This window comes from Chrysemys picta, chromosome 2 (genome assembly GCF_011386835.1).
Source record: "Chrysemys picta bellii isolate R12L10 chromosome 2, ASM1138683v2, whole genome shotgun sequence".
NCBI classification, from domain to species: domain Eukaryota; kingdom Metazoa; phylum Chordata; order Testudines; family Emydidae; genus Chrysemys; species Chrysemys picta.
In genome coordinates, this window is record NC_088792.1 from 99,761,227 (window position 1) to 99,783,801 (window position 22,575).

Sequence of the window (22,575 nt, forward strand, 5' to 3'; positions counted from 1 at the left end):
AGATGACACTAAACTGGGAGGGATTGCAAGCACTTGGGAGGATAGGATTAGAATTCGAAATGACCTTGAGAAATTACAGAATTAATCTGTATTGAGCAAGATGAAATTCAACAAAGACGTGTACCAAGTATTTCACTTAAGGCTAGTCTACACTGGCAACACTAAAGCGCTGCTGAGGCAGTGCTTTAACATGTCTTGTGTTGTCGTGGCACAGTGCTGGGAGAGAACTCTCCCAGCGCTCTAAAAAAAACAACCCCCACGAGGGGCCTGGCTTCCAAAGCTGGGAGCGCTGAAAATTGCTGCACTCAGGGATGTGTTTTTTCACACCCCTGAGCGAGAAACTTTCAGCGCTGTAAACTGCCAGTATAGACAAGCCCTTAGGAAGCAAAAATCAAATGCACAACTACAAAATGGGGAATAACTAGCTAGATGGTAGTACTGCTGAAATGAATCTGGGGTTATGATGGCTCACAAATTGAATGAATCAACAATGTAATGCAGTTCCAAAAGAGGCTAATATCAGTTTGGGGTGTATTAACAGGAGTGCTGTATTAACAGGAGAAGTGGGAGGTAAGTCTCCAATTCAACTCAGCTCTGGTGAGGCCTCAGCTGTAGTATTATGTCTCGGTCTGGGTACCACACTTCCGGAAAGATGTGGACAATTTGGAGACAGTCCAGAGGAGAGCAACAAAAATGATAAAATATTTCGTAAACCTAACCTATAATGAAAGGTTAAAAAACTGGGCATTTTTAGTTTTAAGAGACGAGACGACTAAGGGGCATACCTGACAACAGCCTTTAAATATGTTAAGGGCTGTTACAATGAAGACTGTGATCGATTGTTCTCCATGTCCACTGAAGGTAGGAAAAGTAGTAATGGGTTTATTCTGCAGCAAGAGAGATTTAGTTTAGATATTAGGAAAAGCTTTCAAACAATAATGGTGGTTAATGGTGGAACAGGCTTCCAAGAGGTGTTGTGGAATCACCATCAGTGAAAGTTTTTAAGAATAGGTTGAACGAACACCAGTCAGGGATGGTCTAGATTTACTTGACTCAGTGCAGAGGGCTGGACTTGAGCTTCTCAAGGTCCCTTCCAGCACTACATTTCTATGATATGAATCACCATTAAAATTGATAACCAATATGAATATCATATTTTATTTAAGTATAAAAATAGGAAGCATTAAGGGAATATGGAACACAATGAGTAATCAAAGTTTCACTGCGTTTTTTTAAACATTTATCTCCAAAATTATATTTTGTTTGATAGTAATAAAAATATATACTTCCAATGGTTAATATTACAGGGCAGAACCTGTTCCTGCTGAAGTCAATGGACCTGGATCATCGGCAAACCCTCTCAGTTTCAACCAACTTAAAGGTGATAGCCTTCTGCATGGTGTCTATCAGCACCTTGAAGGACATTGTAGGGGGTGATACCTGATAACTGCACGGCTTCGGCAAATCTGGGGATATATCTGTACATGGGTTGGAATAATAAAACCATGTTGGTAGTAACAGAAGAAAATTCAGATTTCAAAGTCACTTTTTGTGGTGAGACTGAATAGATCTCACTAAGTCAGTAAGGGCATATGCTCATTTATCAGAGTGGTATAGCATTCTCCCCTGGGCCTCAGATATTACTGAATATAATCCTTCTTTCCAGGCTGATCCTAAAGTAACAATAAGAGTAAATGTAGTCAATCCATATATAGCTCAATCCACCACGAAGGCAGAAACAGAATTAACACTGATACTAGAAGGGATTTGAAAAGCCTGAGCAATTTTACAATGGGATCACATTTAAGAGATAACATTTTTCAATATCGTTATGGGACTCGAGTGTGGATGAATTCAATACTCTGAGATTTGAGCTTTCAAAAACATTTCCTGTTTTTCTGTAAAAGAAAATATCAGTCATTAAAGACTTGATCAGACTGAGTATTTTGCATTCTGAATTTTCTGGTTTTCGTAGTAGATAATAATTGAACGTCATTCTCTATCATCTCAATTTTTCTGGCATTTACATTCATTCTAAGAATACAAGTACTCATTTTTCCCTTCTACAATTTTAATAACATGTATTAAAATACTTTTCGAACATTTATTTTCCTTTCAGAAGCAACTGTTTTATAGATTACAGATCCCATGACACCTGCCAATTTCTCTACAACATTCAATCAAAATTACATGGAGGACAGAGGTGAAGAATCTCACCTCTTACATACCCCCACCTATCATGAGAGTCCTGCTAATATTAGAAGTGGGAAGCAAACCACAATATTATGTTTTGCCTTACAGAACCTTTTAGGAGAAATTCACCTCAAATAAGGCAGTAGGATAGGGGAAAAGATGCTCTATGGAGAGGCAGTGTAGTCTATTGGGTAGAGCACTGGCAAATCCTGGGTTCTAGTCTCAGCTCTGATGTGCTGCATGACCTTGGGCAAAACACTTCCTCTGGTTTCTTTTCATTCTTTTGCTGTCTTGTTTATTTCTGCTGTAAGCCAGGTCTATTTCTTACTATATGGCTCCTAACTGAGGCTTTCTTGGCAAAATCTGGAATCGATACTGCTTCCCGTATTTGGATAAACCAAGCAAAATGATCATCTTCCAGTATTTATTATCAATATGAATTAATTGTTACAAGCATATGCATGCATGAAAAGCAAGTGTATTCCAAAGCTGTAGGTTGGATCTAAGAGTTGACTAAAAAGAAAAACTCTTCTGGCCCTTTTGTTATGAATAAAATCTTCTAGATCAATAGAATCTGAACTGCTCACTGCAGTCTGCCTATCTGCAGAGAGCCTAAAGGTATGTCTACACTGAAAAAAGAAAAGAAAAAAAAAAGTGTTCTTAATTTGGGTTAGTTAACCCACATTAGCTCACTCAGGTTAAAACAGCAGTGGACACATGGCAACTCTGCTTTTAACTGAGGTTAGCAGTTCACATAAAAGCATATAGAGAAACCAGGTTTTGAACTAATATGAGTTAAAATCTGGTCTGCCAAGTCTTCATTGCGATTTAATCACAGAGGCTACTATACAGAGTGTATTATTATTTTTCAAATATAACGTAATGAAAATTTATTTAAAAAGAAATTAAAGGAAGTTGCTGAACAATTTCCAGTCTGACATCATATATGAAGAATTGTTTGTATGGCAAAGGAAAATGTTCATATTGCATCACACACACAAATGAACGGTATCAGAGCACTACAAAAAGAAGTTAGTAAAAATCAAGATTACAAAAAAAGTGAAGAGCAACAATGCCAACATGAAAATCCCAGCCCTAAGAAAATTAGTCTTTTAACAGAAAGCTTTTTTCGATACAGTGCATCCTGTTTTCATGAAACTGGAAGGATCGGTTATTAAGATACTAATAGAGTCCCATTACAACAGCTAGGGTCAACAGCAGAGGTAAGCAATCTCCCAGGAAGAACTTTATTAGATTCAGGATGCTCTAATATGATCATGTGGGACATAATTAGAAGTTTGGACAAAGATTGAATATTTGATAGCAGAACCATAGAAAAGTAGTGAAATCTGGGTATTGACTACCACAGTCCAGATTTTAGAAATACAAAATTAATCTAATTAGCTCATTTCTAGTTAAATCTGTATACTCTTTGGGAGCTGCATTAATCAGACGTTAATAGGAACAACAGTTGCGTGATTAATCTAACTGGCCACAGGATATTACCCTTGTATCATAGAAAATATGGCTAAAAGAGGATTTGTTTAGTAATGAAAAATGTACCTCGTTTGATAGTGGCGGTTTGGATATATCAAGCCCATGTTAAAAGTTAAAGCCTAGCATACTGCAAGCACGGTCTTCAAGTTCTATTGCAATTTAGTGCCCTATCCTGCAACCCTTACTCACGTTAACAGCTCTTACATATGCAAATTGACCTCTGAATTCAAAGCAGTCACTTGCATTAGTATAGACTATTTGTGTATGCAAGGATTGTGTATGCAAGGCACATAAAATCTTTAATATTTTACACGTATGCCTGCATTAAACAGAAACATTTTGTAAGTATCTGCTGTCATACACTGCAAACAGTCCCTCCCACTTACCCTACAAAGTGCTCTGTCAACACATTTGAATTACACCATCACAAAATTCAGGATTATTCTAAAACACTCTTCTGAAAATTGGTGTAAAACTGCATTTCTCTATTGATACTAATTATGCAATTCAAAAGGATAACAGCGTTTACAAGGATATTTTTAACACTGTTTTTATTTAATATTTGTAAATTTATTTGACAGCAATCATGTGTTATACTGGAATAAAACAACTACACAAAGTATCAGTATGAGAAATTTGCCCTTTGATTTTCCTGTGGAAACAGCAAAAAGTAGGATAGCTCATAAATTCCACCCAACTCTTAAAATGTGAATGGGAAAAAAATAATCACATCTGGATCAACTGAATTCAGTAGATGCAGGAAACAAATGGTGACAGTTACACAGCCTTGAGCAAAAGAAATAGAGGCTTTTGTAGGCCACTTTTATACAGTGTCATCAAAGCTGCAATACTACAATAGTGAATCCAATGACTTTTAGCCCACTGGTATTTTCCTACAGGAGTTGGGCGGGAAAGGAATTATTTCTAAATAAAAGCGTTGGAGTGCTGACTCTCATTTCTTTTAAGGGTAGAAGCTGGGCAAAGCTATCTTCTTGTGATATCAAATGACATTTCTGTTTCAACCAGGAAATAGTGCATTCCTCAGGGTGAGCTTCTTAAGAAGCGAGGGAGCAAGAGTATTGGCTCTTTTAAGACTTTAATTAGGACTATATTTATATTACTATATACCCATTTACATAAACATCACCCTCACACCCCAGCTGAGAGGCATGTTGTACAAATGCATATAAAGACAGGGACCCTGCAAGAAAGAACTTTCAGTATATGGATGGAGCATCCTGTAAATAGGCAAGCAAGTACCTTGCATTGACAGGCTTAGCTACATCCAAAGACTTTGGAGGCAGCAAGACATTTGCCCAGTACTGGGATTAGAGCATCATGATTAAATCTGACTGCAGGGAAAGCTAATGCAAAATGACCCAGCTTTAGAGGTAAAATAAAATGGCCAGAGTTTCTATCATGTCTTATTCTCCTAGATACTTCTGTTTTGGCATTCCTCAAGCAGACACTCACTCCTTTGGAACCATCTTTGGTAGCCAATAACTAGGGGAGAACTTTAAATGATTCAGTATTGTTTCAAGTATAAATCCACCTGCTAAGCAAGCCAAATTAAAGTGTATCATAACCTTTTCTGGAAGGCATTAGTATATCAGTCTTATGAAGCCTTAGAAACATAACGCATTTCACAACAATCCCAGAACCCTCAGTGAAGGTTCAGACTCCCAGAGGAGGAATTCAGTCCATTTTCACTGTTGCTAGTTTTAGACATCAGCCATTCAGCTGGAATGAAATGCCTTATTTTCTTCAATAGCCACAGAAAGATTTGCTTTCTCAGGAAGAGACCATTTTATCCTTAAGAACTCCATAAAATGCAAGGTCCTGAATTAGGCCAGCTGTACAAAAAGAGGTCTTTGGAAGCAGAAGAACAGAGATTCGTTGCTTTGATTAGAGTGGTGATGTCCTCATGCTAGAAACAGAAAAACTAAGCGAGACGCAACCTTAGAGGAGGAGGAGGAAAATAAATATTTTGATATCTCTAGAGCAGAATCTTAAAGATCTCTTTCACTCAGGCTACCATGGTTTCATTATAAATGAGACTACCTTCACAATATGCCAAGAGTATATTCAAAATAGACACTGATGTTCCAAAATTTTGTGGAGGAAGAATGAGGAGAGACTCAAGAATTGAGTCTGCCGATTAGGAACTTCAATAGGAGTGAAATCAGGACCTTAGAGACAGCCTTGTATCAGAAGAAAGGCAGTAGGGAAATAATCTGTGCTTACTCCTCAGAGACCATTTCTCTGAGTTGGAGGTGAAGGCGTGATTTCCACCCGAAAGAAACATACTTGCTCATTGAGGTAGCACGCTAAAAATAGTGGTACTAACCATGGTAGTATGGGCAGTGGCAGCAGCACCACCATTAGGGCTGCCTCAAGTACAAACCTAGCCCATTCTGCCACTGCCTGCGCTACTGTAGCTACACTAGTTTTAACATGCCAGCTCAATCAGAGCTAGCACAAGTATACCCACTCAAGCTGAGAATCACAGTCCTAGATTAAATATAGATGTAGCTTAAGACACACCTGTTCTGTGAAATTCATGATACTGGATACATGAGGGAAACTCAGAGGCTGACCACATATTATCTGGATTTCCCATTATCTTTTACCATACAAGCAGGGACATAGTGGCAAACAAGGCAAAAAGATGTTGCCACTCCAAATTGCAACCACAAACCACAGGAGAGCAAGCACCTAATCTTATATTTTTTCTTGTTGATGCGTGCTGCACTGACTGTGTCTAGTCACATAAGGAGCAAAAGTTTTGATTGGTGTGAAATCAGTTCACAGAACTTGACGTGTGTATGTGTGAGAGTGAGAGAAAGACAGGCAGACATTTGCCTCTGTTGAGTAGTTTGCCTATTAATTGAGAGGATGGACTTGGGCCCCAGTCCTGCAAAACCCTGCACTGTGCAGAGCCCAAATGACTTCAAAGGCATATGAGTTTGCCCATGTGGAGTCACTGGCAGGATCAGAGCCTAAATCTGTAGAGATGAAGAAGAAACGGTACTTTCCCGCCTTTTTTTGTAGGTGTAGATCTGGAATCTAATTAAAAGCCTGTTAGTTATTATTACAACTATTACCAACAGCATTATCTTGCACTTCTGTAGAGCTTTTCATCTCAGGATCTTATGGTATTTTACAAGTAAGTAAACTCCACAACACCCAGTCTGGTAATTGTATTTCACTCACTTTACAGATGGGAACACTGTGGCACACAGAGGTTAAGTGACTTGCCCTAGACTACACTCTGAGTCGGCAGTAGAGCTGAGAAAAAAAAACACAGGAATCCTGACCCTGAGACCTTAGATTTAACCAGAAGGGTTACACTCCTAATATTATCTGCATTCTATTTCCTTCCTCAGTTTCTATGAGCATTATTATATTCCTCATTATTTCTTATGGGAATGAAAAACACAAGGAAGTACAACACAGCATGGAAGAAACAGGTCAAACAGCATTTCTGGAGAGTTAGATAACTGACAAAAGTATTCTTGTGCAACATATTTTCAAGTACAAATAGCAATACTTCTTCCCACATCTCAACGGTGGAATCCTGCAAGGGGAACACGGAACTCCGCTCAGTATAATGAAAAGACATGCCTCATTAACTCTTGGACATCTTCTCATTTCTTGGTCATAAATCCTATTACCTTGTATTACAAACTGCCATAAAACTCATAGATAAAAGATAATTTATGCTCAGTGTACAGAAGCTAATGTTTCTGTACTCCCGAGAAGCACAGAACCAGAAAATGAGAAAGTATGTATGTGAAACCTTAAGCCATTCGTACTGAGCATGGGTAGCATGATAAACATGACTCTGAGGGCCTAATGTTCTTCAGCCAGGGTATATCCTAATGGTAATTGACATTAGCAAAATTTCAAGCATAAAAAGTATGGACTAGTACATAAAATATTCTGCTCATAAGAAATGATTATTCCTTATTAAGGATTCTTTTTTCACCACAGAGAGAAATATGATCACTATTCAGTGCAGAGATATGTATTCTATTTTTAATTTTTTGCTTAAATCATCACATTGGAAACTGCTTCAAAGGAAATGTCACCTGCTGGAGCATCTACTCTGCCTCCCTATTTATAGTCAGAGGAATGTGACATACTAACAAAAATAATTTCTACTAGTATGCAATCTTTCCTTTGAAGAAACCAAAGTGCTTTACAAGAGTTTGGCTAAAAACGAAGCTCTTAAAGGTATTATTTTACCCATTTTACAGACAGGTAAATAAAGGCACAGAGAGGGGTCAAGTGACTTACTAAGGGCACAACATGAGCCAGCAGCATTGCTGCTTTCCTGACCTAATCATGTTGTCCACTTCTACAAATTCAGCCATACATAGAATTCAATCTGTCAATTGATTCTTTTAAGATTCACAATGAATGAGGCAGGAGATCATTCTTAAAAAGTATAAAAAACTGACATTAAATTGATTAGGTTATATACTTTCATATACTTAAAAACACATTGTATGAACAGGGATTATAAATGCTTTACCAAAAAATCCTCTGTCCTCTGATAGATATATTAATTTATAATACAGGTTCCTGCAATTAACTCTATCTGGGGCTACATCTTAAAACAATCCAGAAATTTAAACTGATTGAGACTGTGGCAGCCTCCTTAGCAAGTGGCATATCTCAATGGGAGATGACACCAGTGCCCTGGGATCAGCAGTGGCTTCCAAATCTGTTGATCTTCAGGGCACAATGAAAGGATCACCGTTTATTCAGGCTTTTGGGAATGAGAAAAATGATAAAGACTGGTGTTTGTGGGTGAGGCAAGATAATTTTGGGGTGTGACTATCTCTGCTGATTATTTCTGAGGGGTGGGACTAGGGAAAGCTGCTGGCTTTATGTTAATGTCACCCTGTTTCTAACTATGTCAAAGATGTGTACAGCATGGGGTAGGTGTACTCTCCATTTTGGTTATAAATAAAAAACAAACAAACAAACATATAGGGAGGATACATAATATAGAACTATACTATACTCTTTGGTTAATAGGAAAGAGTCTAATTTTATCTTGGAGCTAAAATGCTTTTTGCTCATACTTTGCTGTCCCAGAAACCCAACAACAAAAATGGATCCTTCCTCCTGAAGAGAGAATGCTTTCCGATTTGCATGCTACATGAACGTGAAAGATTTCCTTGCAAGACGTTGTCACAGTTAAGGGAAACTGTCTTGTGTTCTCCTTCTGTGGTCCAGCAAGGGCACCTATTTTTAAGCTTTCGGCTCCCAGTCGTCACCTCTCTTGGGCAGAAAACCCTATCTTTTCCCTACCTAACTGGGATTTTTCCAGGCTACACAGTTCTCTGCCTACATTGTATTATTCCCAGGTAGCCAAACTACCTAAATAGGCCAGCGTCAGTGCTCTGCTTTTCCTTCAATGGCTATCAACATCATAGTTGCCCACAGTTATAAGTTACCACAACTCTTTCTAAGCAAGCATATTTATTCTTAAGGAGAAAGCATCAGAGAGAAAACAATAAAACAATAAAAGAACCTACTCATACACTAATAAGCTTACCAGAGATCACCCCCACTCCAACAAGGCCTCTGGTAGGAGATCAGTCCTTTAACTATGACAAAGAGGTTTTCCTGTGGTTACAAATTCCTAACAGCTTCAGCTTGGAGCAGGAACTCAAACTATGCATATCAACCTGTTTCTTTATACAGCTTGGGCCTTTAAAAGCACCAGCCTCCAGGAACAGGTGAACTGCAAACAATGGATCTCTCCTCAGGGCATAGCTTCCAAAGGTTTCGATGTTGAACAACAGGTGGAGGGCATTTGCTTTCATCTCCCCCCCCAAGTATTTCCCAGGAATTCCACTTCACACATACTGCCCCTCCCCCAAAAATCATTCTTGTCTGCCACATTGTTCAGTATAGTCCTTTGATCTTCCAGGCCCACAATAATATGCAACCTTTGCATTTAATACAATGGACTCCAGAGATACTTAAACTTAATTCAATAGGGGTTTTCAAGAATATTGCAGGAGACTGCCACATCTGTCACAGGTGTCCTTATTAATTTTATAATTTGTCTTCATGTATCATGCTATCCCACTTCTTTTGTTCCTCACTTGCATTATCTCCCACTGTGCTCTAATTCTCTCCTACCTTGATTTTAAATTACAAAGCAAAAAGAGCTGTCATTTTCCATAGCTATTTACAAGAGAAGCTATCATAATGTAAACCTAAATTGAACGGAATAGGAAGAAAGTACTTCCAATATATGAATATTATGTATTCCTATTTATAAACTACTTATTTGATCTTATCTGGAAAACAGAGGGTTAAAATTATTTTCGGAAAGGATGGAAGATAATGGAGATGACAAGTTTAAACCAGCAGTGAAATGGAATTGTGTGTCAGTTAGTTTTAAGATTGCTGTAAGATTCCTGCCCCCTGAATCTGCCCTTTATTTCTAAATACTAGAAACAGCCTGGAGTTATAAAAGTCATCAGCTGGCAATGCTGTACACCAGCCAGAAACTGAGTGAAAGAAGCATTAGCCTATGCCAATGAAAAACAGTATTAACACGTTCTGTAAAAGTGTAATAAAGGCGTAAAAAATTATCAGTAAAACAAAAAACCCCACTTAACACACTGCACAAATAAGTAATAATGATACAAAGGACTTTTGTTCAAGTTGTTAGGGGGTGAATTATTCCTTCAAAATTACATAATCTTAACTCTGACATTTTAGAAGCCATTTATAAAAAACAAAGAATTAAAATAGCTACATGACAAAAGCAAATATTTTAAATGCTAAACTGGGCATTTCTAATCTTATTGAAACTCCTCAAAATGCTCTAGCTAGCCTTCTCAAAAGTTTCCTAAAATTAATTTAGTATCAGTACAGTATGTGCAAATCGTTCACAGGCAAATTACTTCCCACTTTCAGATTTGATCGCAATTATCCTTCAGCCCAGGTTTTTCCTCACTTTGTTCCGTATCTAGCCTTTTAGCTCTGCAACTAATAATCACAGTCATTCCTTGTCATAGTGGCAAATGAGCTCCTGTGCCCAGCATCCCTCCTACAGACAGAGTGCCTCATGTTGATAATGTAGAATTCGCCTCTGTGGATTTAAATCTGCAATCTCTTATAGAACCCTATTAATACCACTCAGATTACAGTGAAGCATGCATGCATAGTGCAGGCTTGGTCATCAACCTTGCCAGTGAATCTCATTTTATAAGACAAACTGGATAAAAGTGTATAGCTAGTTAAACTTCTAGAAATCCAGCCATCAGAAAAAATATTTCCAAACAGAAGCCAATAAGTAGCTGTTAGAAAAAAAGCTCTTTTACTCAGCTTTTGCTGCTAAATTAATTCTTAAAAGTGAAAGCTGCACAAGATATCATTTGTGTTAGTTTCTGAATCAATAACTGGAAAAAAACCTGAACATCACAAAATCAACACATTTCTAAATAGATTCCCTCATTAATCACATCTGGATTTCAGTCAACATAAATTGCAGCACTCGGACTATATGAGAATTCTGTCTGACATGTTTGTCAAGCCCTTGAATTTTCCTCTTGAGTTTCTCTCTCATGTGAGAGTCATATATTTCTGTTTAAAATGAAAAACAAAGGGGAGAGGGAGCTACGTTTAATTCCATTGGAATTTAATTTAAAAGTTGAAAGATATTTCCATTCATAACCAATTACAAAACTGAATAAAGTTTTAGCTCTTACTAAATTTTCACTTTTTCAGTTTCCCACCCTTTATTTAAAATCTGTTCTTGGTGAGTTAAACCTGATCTCTACAGACAGAAGGTGCAAAATATACCATTCCTGCAGGGGTGCGGCCATAGGCCATCTCCCAACTGCTAGAAATATATTTTAAATCTAGAGTCTAATTCTACAATCCTGAAGCAAGTGAAGCCCTGCTGAGGGAAAAGGTAGTTTTGACTGTTGGAATTGCAGCGTCATGTTTATTGGGGTCTCACACTTCATTTCACTTACAGATTGAAGTAGGTAGATGAGGGAGCATTCTTGAATAACTATAACTGGAGTGGGAGTGATATTAGTTGCATGAAAGAGAGTCTCCACTGATGCCATGACTTGGTCAAAGCGTCCTCCAAGTCCACCCAAGGTCACAATCATATCAATCTAAAAGAAAAAAAAATCAAAATTAAAAAAAGGAGAACTTTAAGGGCGGTTCTCTAAATACAAAACAAAATATCAGAATTTATATGACAGGAACACAAACAATGCTTTAACTTCAGAGGTTTTCACCCCTTGGAACAGGAATGTTACTCCAGGATTTGGCCATCTGTCTGCTGGCGACTTCTAACTATCTATGGGCTATTACTGGTCTATTTGCAACTCCAGTGACTTCAATTAATTTGTGCCTATGTGTTTGTGAACTCACTGGCAGCTCAAAAGTCCAAATCTTCAGAGGGGTTGCCCATGTGCTCATGAATTAAACCCAATAGCCACAGCTGAGGACACTTTTGAAGATACTATCTGTAGAGGCACTTGCTCTGTGTTCCCATAGCAAACAGAGTCTGATATTAATGTCGTTCTAGTACCATTGAATACTATTATGTGACTGCTGGGTTAATAAAACTTCATGTATTTGCTAGGGCTGTAGATTAATGCTTTATAAATTCATGGTCAGTGATGGTTAATCTAATAACGAAAGAACAGCTAATAACATCACACATGCACATAGTATTTTTCATCCAGAGATCTCAAAGTACTTTAACAAACATAAGTATTATCCCTGTAGTGGGGTGGACACCTGCTCCTGCCTGGGAGGGCTTGAAAGCAGCCCTAGAGAGGGCTGTAGTTCTAAAAGCTGGGCTGATTGGGGAAGCGGCCGCAGCTGGGCCACACCCCAATCAGGCCACAGCTGGCCTGTATAAGAAGCTGGGAGCCAGGAGCTCAGCAGTCTCTCTCTGCTTGTAGAGAGAGAAGGGTCTGGCTGCTAGGGAGCTGAGCAGGGTACTGGGAGTGGAGCAGGGCTGGGGTAAGGCTAGAGGAGCTGGGAAGCTCCAGCCTGGAAAACCCCCAGGCTGCGGGCCTACCTGAGGGCCTAAGACCAGTACCAAGGCTGCAAAGGGGCAGCCCAGCTATAGAGAGAGGCAGCAGGTCCAGCCGAACCTTGCCTGTGATGAGTGGTATATACTGCAGTCTGCCCCAGGGGGTGGGGCTAGATAGTGACTGGCAGTAGCCGTACACTGAGGTGAGGTGGGGTTAGTGGGTGGGGGTTCCCCTGGGGGGGGAGACCCTGAGACTGAGGGGTTGTGCAAGGGGGTGGCAGAAACCCAGTGAAGGGGCACGGGGGCCAGAGTGAGGTAAGGTGGATCACTGGCCTGCAGAGGGCGCTCCTGAGTGGAAAATGAGCTAATTCCCGAGGATGACCAGCAGGAGGCGCCGCAGGGGTGAGTCCCACTCCTTACAATCCCAATTTTACAAATGGGGAAACCAAAGCAAATAAATGCTTACGAGCTATATGCTGTCACCCCCTTATTGTAGAGTACCTTACTTCAGGAACAAACCCTCAATTGATTCGGTCTACTCAATCAGTTAAGTATTGGTGAGTGTAAGGATGGCAGAATCTTGCCGTGAGTGATCTGCAATTCTCCCCGTAGCAAGTCAGGGGCAGAGCCAGGAATAACATTCAGGTCACCTGTCCAGTTGCCTGGCCAATAGAAAACACTGCTTGGAATAGGTCACAGTCTGCAGACTGGGTTATAATCTCAACTCTGTCACTCAACAAGCAAGGCACAACCTCTTCATCTTGTATCTTTCCTTATCAGTAAAATGGGAACATTTGCCAGTCTTTATAAAGTGTTTCCAGACTCTCAGACAAAAGGTATCATCTACATGTAAACTATGATTATTAGTAGTACCATAACATAGGTCAGTTATGCTCAGTAATTACTTTTTTTAAAAGATGCTATTTTCACGTTAGTCGTAACTAGGGCCTTGCCACAACGCAGCTCTAAAACTTTTACGTCTGCTGTGAAATGGCCATCTGGTGGAATTTCCAGTTTTATAGAGCTTTAGTCTACAGCCAGAGTGACTACATGACATTTTACGCAACCCATGAGCCACATAATGGTACTTCATGTATCTGGAATGATATATTAATAAACATCAGCTTCTATTTTTATTACAAGGGCTAAGACTTTATGATTGTGGCATACTTGTTTGCATGCAAATTAAGCCCCTTTCCTTTAGTCAAGAATATTGCCACCTCTCCTACTACCCAGGGCCAGCCTTAGTGAAAATGGTGCCCTGGGTGAACTTGTATTTTGGTGCCCTCCTCCCCCCACCCCCTCAATCACCACCCTTGGCTCCTACAGGCTCCCTGGGTCCCCCTGGCATTGCCTCTGGGCCATTACCTATACTTCATATGGAATGTCCACAGGAAAGTCCATTCAGTGTAGATGGGCATCTCCCATGGTCCATTGTGAGTTACGTGTAGAGTAACCATATTTCCCTATACTGAATACGGGACACCTGGCAAAATTACTCTTATTCAAGTGAGTGTGTGTGGGGGAGAACGCAGGGTCACCTGCCCCCTCTCCCTAGATTTCTGCCAGGGTTCACACCAGAATGTGGCTGCCAGCATCCTTTCGGCACTCTGAGGGAGGGAAGGGACGGGAGCTGCTTCCAGCTGCAGAGAAGGGGAAGGGATGACCTGGCCCATGTCATCTCTCCCCCGACCCCTCCCATGTGGCTGGAAGTAGCTTGTCCCTTCTTGCCCACACAGTGTCCAAAGGCAGTTAACACCTCCAGGCTGCTGCTGACCACTGACATAACCCAGCCGTCTCCTATCCCCCAGCTACAGCGCTTACAGGAAGGGGTTAAGCCTGAAGGATTGTGCACCACGGCCCCGGAAACCTGACTGCAGGGGCTTCAGTGAACCCAGCCAAAGAGGTGAATCAACAGGGGAGGGTGCCCAGGGGACAGAGCTGGCCTAGGCTCCCTGGGAATAGGACCTGGGACAGGTGGTGGTGGTGGTGGTGAAGGGGTGCTAAGCCCCTGCCCTGGGGGGTGGAGGTGGACAGTGCTGTGGAGCCTGCAGGTTCAGGGTGTGAACAGGCTGGAAATTGCTTTGTCCCTCCGGCCACTCCACAGCTTAGCTGAGGGGCGGAGAGGCTTCCCTAGGCCAGCGCTGTGCGGGGCTTTGGCACATGCAAGGCTGGGCTCCTCCTGGCCAATGCCCCAGGCCAGAGGGTCTTCAACTTTCCTGGGGTGCCTGCCCAGCCAGAGGCCGTGGGGGAAGGAAGGAGCCTGCTGACCAGGCTGTTGGTGAGCTGAGCGCTCTGACCAAGGACTGCTTCTCTGCTCAGCACTAGGAGCGGACGCACTCCGCCGGGGGCGAGGGAAGATATGGAGGAGCAGCGGAGCTGCGGGGGCAAAGGGACAAAGCAGGGAGAGGAGAACGAGGGAGGAAGCACATAAAGGGTCCCACCATCAGCCTTGCACACCTACCCGCATCATCGGCCACTGGATCCCCCCCACTCACCGCTGGTGGGCAGATGACTGGCAAGCAGGGATCTGGCCAGCAGCAGGACCCACCAGTACTGATGGGGGCGGGGGGGAGAGAGAGAGAGGAAGAGACACAGAAAATATGGGACAGTTTGCCCGTTTTTAAGAAAAAGTCGGGACACTTGCAGAAGGTCTTAAATACGGGACATCTGGTCACCCTAGTTAAGTGTCCCTTGATGAGCCACTTACTTTGACTAGTCCTTCCAAGATGTGCTGGCTAACTTGTTACCCCAGGAGAAAACATTTGAAATATAGGTATAGAGCCAGTACTCATAATTTCAAATACAAAAATGATACTTGCAGACAAATAGCATATTCAACAAATCATAACCTTTTCATAGACATCTTACATGCCACATTTTGTACAAGATTTGTTGCAAATATTACAGTGGTTGCAACGATCATCTACATGGTCATGTTTTAATCAGATAATGTCACCATGAGTAACTGCTACAACTAGCAAATTCCTAGGCCACTGTCAGCAGAAGTAAGGGTGGCATGGTATATGGTGTATTGCCACACTTCTGTGCTGCTGCGGTGGCTTGTGGTGCCTGGCGCTTGGTGCTGTCACATGGTGGCTGCATCTTGCCTGAGCCCACGGCCCTCCTGCAGCCCCTAGCCACTCCTGGCTCACCACGCATTTTGACGGGAAGTACCAAGCAGTAATACCAACAGTAATAATACAAGTGTGTGTGTGTGTATGCGTGACAGTGTGTGTGTGTGTGAGAGCGCCAGTGTATGTGTGACTGTGTTGGGGGATTGTGAGACACAGAGTGTGTGTTGACGAGTGTGAGTGTGTGTGAGACAGACAATCTGTGTTGGGGGACTGTGAGGGGCAGAGTATACGTGGGTGTGAGGGAAGTTTGAGAGACAGTGAGCGCACTGTCACCTTAAGTTCCCCCTCTTCCCCTGCTAGGTACGGCTTCCCCCCCCCCCCCCAATGTGGAAGTTTCACTCCTCCTGACCCCAGCCTGGCTGGCCCCTGCCGGAGACCAAGCGGCGCAGGGATGCAGGCAGGGAGGGCGTCGGCTCTGCTTTGGACAGCGAGCGGTGGGCCGTGCCGCCAGTGACCAGCCCCGGCCGCGCCGCTCTGGGGCAGAGCTAGAGCTCTCAGCCGGCCGGCTGAGGAGCAAGGGGGTGGGGAGGTCGAGGAGAAGCCTGCCGGCCCAGCGTGGGGAAGGGGCCGGAGAAGAGAGGCGTCCGGCCACAGGCACCCAGGGGAAGCCCGAGCCCCTTGTGGCACCTCCCTGGCTACGGTGCCCTGGGCGTGGGCCCTGTTTGCCCGGCCTTGCTACTACCCCCGAAAAAACAACATTGAACGACTGTAATAATTGTTATTAGCTGTGCACATTTAAATGAGAAATAAGCAGAGCCTTCCAATGGAGAAAGCACTATTTTTCTATATTGATAAAGATCACACAAATCTAAAACAGAACCAGCATAATCTTGGGTTTTCCTCCACTTTCCCTGCTTGTCTTACTGGTCTTCTGTTTAATAAAGTTATATAGCCTAGATCTCTGGCTAACTTATGCTACCTTTTTCATTGTATTGATTCTATTGTAGAAACAAACTGTGTTAGTTTGACTGGCAGCAATTCCTATTTAACAAAGCTGAATCTGATGTTATATTGTTACAAAAAAAGAAGTCCTTTAAATCACTAACAATAGAAAGACCCCAAACCCGCAACTGACAGCATGTGAGTGGATTGTTATACCCGTCTGGAGGTCCACTGATATCAAGGAGGTTCTGCAAAGGCTCAGTGGGTGACCTGCATACAACATATGTTCAGCTATAAGATTGGGGCTTTAATTAGCCCCAATGAGCCAATTTTCAGAGAGCTGCTCTTTAATTTTATGATATGGGTTTTCTACCATATGGGAACCTGGAAGGATTGTGTTCTTTTGTTTGACTTTGATATTTTCTATCTTTTAATAAAATGGAAGGGAACAAACTTTATTTTGACTTGTTAGACTGTTATGCTGCAATTTTAATATTACACCTGACAATATTTACCAGTAAGTACACACTATTTAACTTGGGGTGGAGGAGAGGGATGGAAATTTGGCTAGTTTTCCTCATACACTACACATTTCCCTCCACTGCAAAACTGCCAATTTGGATGCTGAATTTTGCTCTCAGATATGTACACAAATGATATCTCTCGTCATGAACTATAGGACCTATTGAAAATAATACCGTAAAGTCCTGGCTGAATTATTTTGTGATACTGGTAAAAGATTTCTAATAAAAAACTTAAGATTTTTCTATTTCTATTAAAGTGTACTATAGTACTATACAAAAATGGTCTAAAATATTATTCCATTAAAAATAATGGCACTACATTGTTTTGGTAGATTAGTGTACAATACAGTACTTTTTAAAAAAAAGTTTAGTTCTACCTTAGTGTTTTAAACATCACAGGAATATCCTGCTGAGCACAAAGCTATAAAATATTAGGGTTGGGTGAAAAAAGATTATATTAATTTTCACGTGATCCTTATATCTGTTATTCAGGAACTATTTGGACTTGGGAAGACATATAATAGAACTGGCAAGTGAAGACAGAGCTGCATCACAAAAGCAGGAAGAGAGAAGTCAGATTTTTGTTGTTTTGATTGTCGGCGTCCCTGCCTTACAAAAGAATCCTGGCATCAGCAGCGACAAACAGGTGCAGACGATATACTGATTTATAAAGGATCTGTTTGAAGCACTAGGTGTCAATGCAAACTTCTCTCTCTCTCTCACACACACACACACACACCATCCAAAAATCATAACCTCCACTTACAAAGTAAAATCATGAACCAACAAAACAAGAAACTCTTTCCTGTCTTTGATATGCCAATGGATATGCCTCGCAGACACACAGACAAAACAACGCCTCCCCCCCCCCCCCCCCCAAGAAATATTTCAGATTATGGGGCAAAACAGGAATGAATTCCAAAGCCCAGAACTTCTCACAGATTCAGAGATTTTATGGCCAGAAAGAGATCATTAGATCATCTAGTTTGACCTCCTGTACAATACAAGCCATAAAATTCCACCCAGATACCCCTTTAATGAGCTCCCTAACTTGTGTTTAACTAAAGTGCATCTTCTAGCGAATCTTCACTTTTATCATCAGCCCTTTATCTACAATTTGTTTTCATAAAAGTGTTCACCATTCACAGCAACAAAAATACAAAATATTTTTTGAAGTTTAAATCCTTAGAAATCATGGCCATTTAATAGCTGTGCGTGGACAGGGTTGTACTCCTCACACACCCACAGCACCTTCTCTAAGACTCATCAATATTGTTTAGCATTTTACAGGACAACTCACTTTAATTCTGAGACATCTGGAGTCTAATGACCAATGTAGCGGTCTTTAAATGATGGACTTGTGAATTCACGACACAAAGGATTTCAGGAGTTACTAACATACAATAAAATAATACAGCAAGGGAGTCAAAAACATATTACTTTGTACCAGCAGCTCAAAAGAAACTGTTAGATTTCTCTCTCACACAATTAAGACCTGATTCTGAACACATGGTAACCACAGGGAACAAAGGCTGCCATCACACCATGATCAAGTTGCCTAGTTTTTGCTACCTTTCCTGTTGAGACTACTTAAATGTACAACTGGCTTTAAGCAATATTCCTCCATATACATTGGTCTCACTGACTTTCTTCTTTTTTGTGTGGACAGGTTAATTACCAAGAAATTAATTATGTAATTAAAGAATGTGTATTTAAGGAACACAGGGTCGGCCCACAACATTTTGGCACCTGAGGCGGGATGACGCCCCCATACCTCCTCTCTTGGGCCAAAACTTTGAAAGGTCTCAATTCTGCCTTCTTCCTGTTCTACTCCTCTCATGGTACTGCTCTGATACCTATCCCAATAAAGGAGAACTAACAACTTAAAAGGCCTTGTTCAAAAATTTGAAGTATCGTATGTACTTGTTCATAAGCCGATATTTTTTGGGTAAAAAAGGGAAGCACCAGAGAAGGGGGTCGGCTTATGAACGGATATAGAGAGGGAGACGTGGGACACAGCCCCTCCCCCACCCCCAACAGAGGGAGCAAGGAGAGGCAGCACAGCCAGCAGAGACAGAAGGAAAGAGGCGGGGCCAGAGTCTCTCCGCTTCTGGCCACGCTGCTCTCCCCCACAGCCTCCGAAGCAGCTGCAGCCAGGTCAGAGACATCTTCCCCGGCCCTCCCCAGATAATGTTGGAAGGGATGGGATGGGGAGAGTATGGGGGTCCCGGGCTAGGGGTGGGGTCATGTGGGGTGTGGTCACAGGGGTTACTCCCCTGACTCCCAGCTTCTCCCCCCCAAAAAATTTCTCCACCAGTTGCTGTCCTGGCCTGTCAGGGTAAGCAACTGGCGCACCAGGACACTTTGTTTACTTAGGTTTACCTCCGTGCCTGCGGATGCTCAAGATGAACAAACCATCTCAGACCACCAGCGGCTTATCCTGATGGCCCAGGAGCCAAAGTTTGCTGACTCCTGAATTATAGTGTCGGCTTATAAAAATTTTCCATTTTTATGTATCTATCTTGGGGGAGGGTCGGCTTATAAACGAACTGGCTTATGATCGAGTATATACGGTAACACTTTGTAGGGACGCATAGCTCCCGAATCGCCAGCCCACAGGCGCGGCAAACTGCTCCCATGGCTACGAGGCAGGAGTGACCTTCAATCCAGCGTTTGTGTTTGGGAAACTTATTTGGCTGATTTGATTGTACCCTCGCAGCTGGCATTCACGCGCTCAAGAGATGGGTTCGTTATCTTATGTGCATGTATACTGCCTGGCTTTTCTATGCGCAAGAATGTAACCACTAAGAAGAGTTGTAAACAAAGTAAGGAGAGAAATAAAAACCCCAGGAAAGTTTTCCTGGGAGGCTTTTTGCAAGAGGCTTGTAAAGCTCTCTGGCTACCAACAAACCTGGCGTTCTGTTTCCTTTCCTGTGTCGTCACCACAGCTGGTGACCCCGACGTGATACCCCTCTACTCACCGGCTGGATACGCCGAGCGCGCCCGCGGCTGTTTGCCGCCCCTTATTCGTGAGTATGGGGGGGAAACTTTCCAGTGCCCAGAAGGAGCACGCAAGAGAGTTACAAAAGATTATAAGGCAGCGATCATGTGTCGTTGTCTCGGTCGCTCATATTGAGGACCTTCTAAGGGAAATAGATCGCCAGTGCCCCTGGTATCCGGACTGCGGGTCATTACAGCTTTTTGATTGGATACGGATTGGGATCACCTTGTATAGTGAACCCCGTGCCCCAGTTCAGCACCTGCTGCTCTGGCAGCGTTGTAAGGAGGCGCTGGAGGGGTTCGGCCCCGACGGCCTTAAGCCGGTTTCCCCTTTGCCCCCAGGTGATGGGCCACCCCCCTCCTGCCCGCAGCTGACCCCCCCTGCGCCGCCGCCCGTGGCGGCACCCCCATGCCTACTGGTCGGGCGGGGGGGCGCTGTCGCCGCGGCGGTGCAGCCGGTGCGCGAGGCCGGTCTCTTGACCGACAAGGAATCCAGCTGTGGGTTCGAGGCGTTCCCCGTCTCTAGGCGGGATAATGGAAACGGGGGGCGGGTAGTGGACTGGGAGGCTCTCCCCTACTCAGTTCTGCACGAGCTCCGGGGGATCTTGAAAGGTGTGTCAAACGGTTATCACTTGCTCCCCCAAGATTGGAAAGACATGTGTCACATGGTGCTGTCTCCCGCGCAATATGTTGTGTGGGACAGCGAGTACCAGCGAGAGGCGCTTGCAGCAGCAGCACAAGGTGGGGGGGCTTATCTTGCTGAGCAGTTATATGGCACAGGGCAGTTTTCGGGCATCCCCGAGCAGGCGGTGGGCACGCCCCAGGTAGCTTTTCCCATCATTGGCCAGTGTGCCCGTCGCGCGTTTCGCAGGGTCCCCGCTGCGAGCGAGTTCTCTAAGTCCTTCGACCCTGGCGGAGTTGCTGCAGGCGTGTACTGATGTAGGCACTCAAACCCATCAGATGGCCCTGCTGGCAGCTGCCCTGCACAAGGGGCAGAAGCCTCAGGGGAACTGCTTTAACTGCCACCATCCATATTGATGATTAGGCGTACGGCCCTCCCCTTCCGTTGGCTCACTGATGAGCCCGTATGGGTTGCGCAGTGGCCGCTTTTCCCCAGAATATGTGCAGTGTATATTGTAGCAGAGGTAAAGGAAATGCAAACCTACCAATATAGGTTGTGTTGTTTTGTTTAGATCACTGTGTGTTTGAAAGCAGGAGTTAGAAGTAAAAGGCAATCAAAAGACTGGGAAAGTTAATTGTGTCTCTTTTAAGTAAAAATCTTTAAGCTGTAGATAGCTTTGGATTTGGAAGCAAGTCAGAAAGCATTTGTATTAATGCAAGTTTCTAACTAATAAGGTAGAAGCCACTGAAATTTGGGCTGCCTATGAACAAATACAAGGAAACATTTTAAGCAATGACTGACTGCCCAAAAGGGGTAGACCTCTGTTCTTTTGTTTTTCAGATCATCAGAGAAAACGGATGCCAGCTGAACAGCATTCAATGTACCATGCATTTACTGGCACAATAGGGATTATTTTTGTGTTTTATGGCAAAAATTGTTGTTAAGAATTGCATACCAACAGTCTTTGGAAGCAAGGACATGGAAGGTTAACCCACTCCCCATATTGCCCATGGGATCCTTCTGGCTACCTCAGATTTCTAGCCAGAAGGCTGGGGAGGGAGGAAAGCAATTAGACACCTGAGGTTGTACCAAGTGCACTCCTCAAAAGTGGGTGTGCTTGTCCCGGTTTGTTGCTCCAAAGCTCTGTAATAAAGTTATTTTACTGCAAGAGTGAAGGTTTCCTTTGTAGGTTAAAAGAAGCCGAGAAAGGGAGAAGAGGAAAAAGCACAGAATGAGTTAACTGAGAGGAAAATACAGCTTGCAGGCTCATCCAAGGCCACAGCCAAAACTTGGCTGACCCCCAAGACAAGGGGGGGCTTAAATGTGCCCGAGCAACAACGAAATTTGCAAAACACTGCCAGGCATTAATAAAATGTGTTAGGTTTCTTTTCTCACAGGTAGAGAAGTGCTACCCAAAGACCCTAGCACCCCTGCCATTCATTGAAACCAGGAGACTGAGTCTATGTAAAGTCCATCAACGAAAGACTGCTTTGGCTCCATGCTGGAAAGGCTCTTTCCAAGTCCTGTTAACCACCAACACTGCTGTGAAGTGCCAAGGACTGCCCACCTGGACCCATGCTTCTCACTGCAAAAAGACCCCTCCACCTGGAGAGGATTCTCCAGCTGCTGATAAGCCTATTTCTCTTTCTAGCTCTGCTGTGCCGTCTGGACAGCAGGAAAAAGAAA

At 42.9% G+C, this 22,575-nt stretch overlaps 1 protein-coding gene and 1 long non-coding RNA gene across 11 annotated transcripts in view; one reads left to right on the top strand and one right to left on the bottom strand.

Moving 5' to 3' along the window:
• Positions 1-22,575, bottom strand: part of TPK1 (thiamin pyrophosphokinase 1) — a 502,338-nt gene that overhangs the window by 166,906 nt on the left and 312,857 nt on the right. For 7 of the 9 annotated variants that reach the window (XM_065583869.1, XM_065583872.1, XM_065583867.1 and 4 more), the window contains one exon: positions 11,703-11,849. The exons of 1 other annotated variant lie outside the window; for it this stretch is intronic. In XM_065583869.1, the coding sequence (XP_065439941.1) occupies positions 11,703-11,849 (147 nt within the window). Of the gene's footprint in view, positions 1-11,702; positions 11,850-15,188; positions 15,197-22,575 lie in introns of those variants that run through there. One more of the 9 variants, XM_065583875.1, reaches the window with a different exon arrangement.
• The window catches only part of LOC135981421 (uncharacterized), a 55,133-nt gene that overhangs the window by 23,345 nt on the left and 9,213 nt on the right, over positions 1-22,575 (top strand). Inside the window, exon 3 of one of the 2 annotated variants that reach the window (XR_010598424.1) lies at positions 17,760-17,913. This is a non-coding gene — a long non-coding RNA (uncharacterized LOC135981421). Of the gene's footprint in view, positions 1-1,307; positions 2,500-17,759; positions 17,914-22,575 lie in introns of those variants that run through there. The other variant, XR_010598425.1, reaches the window with a different exon arrangement.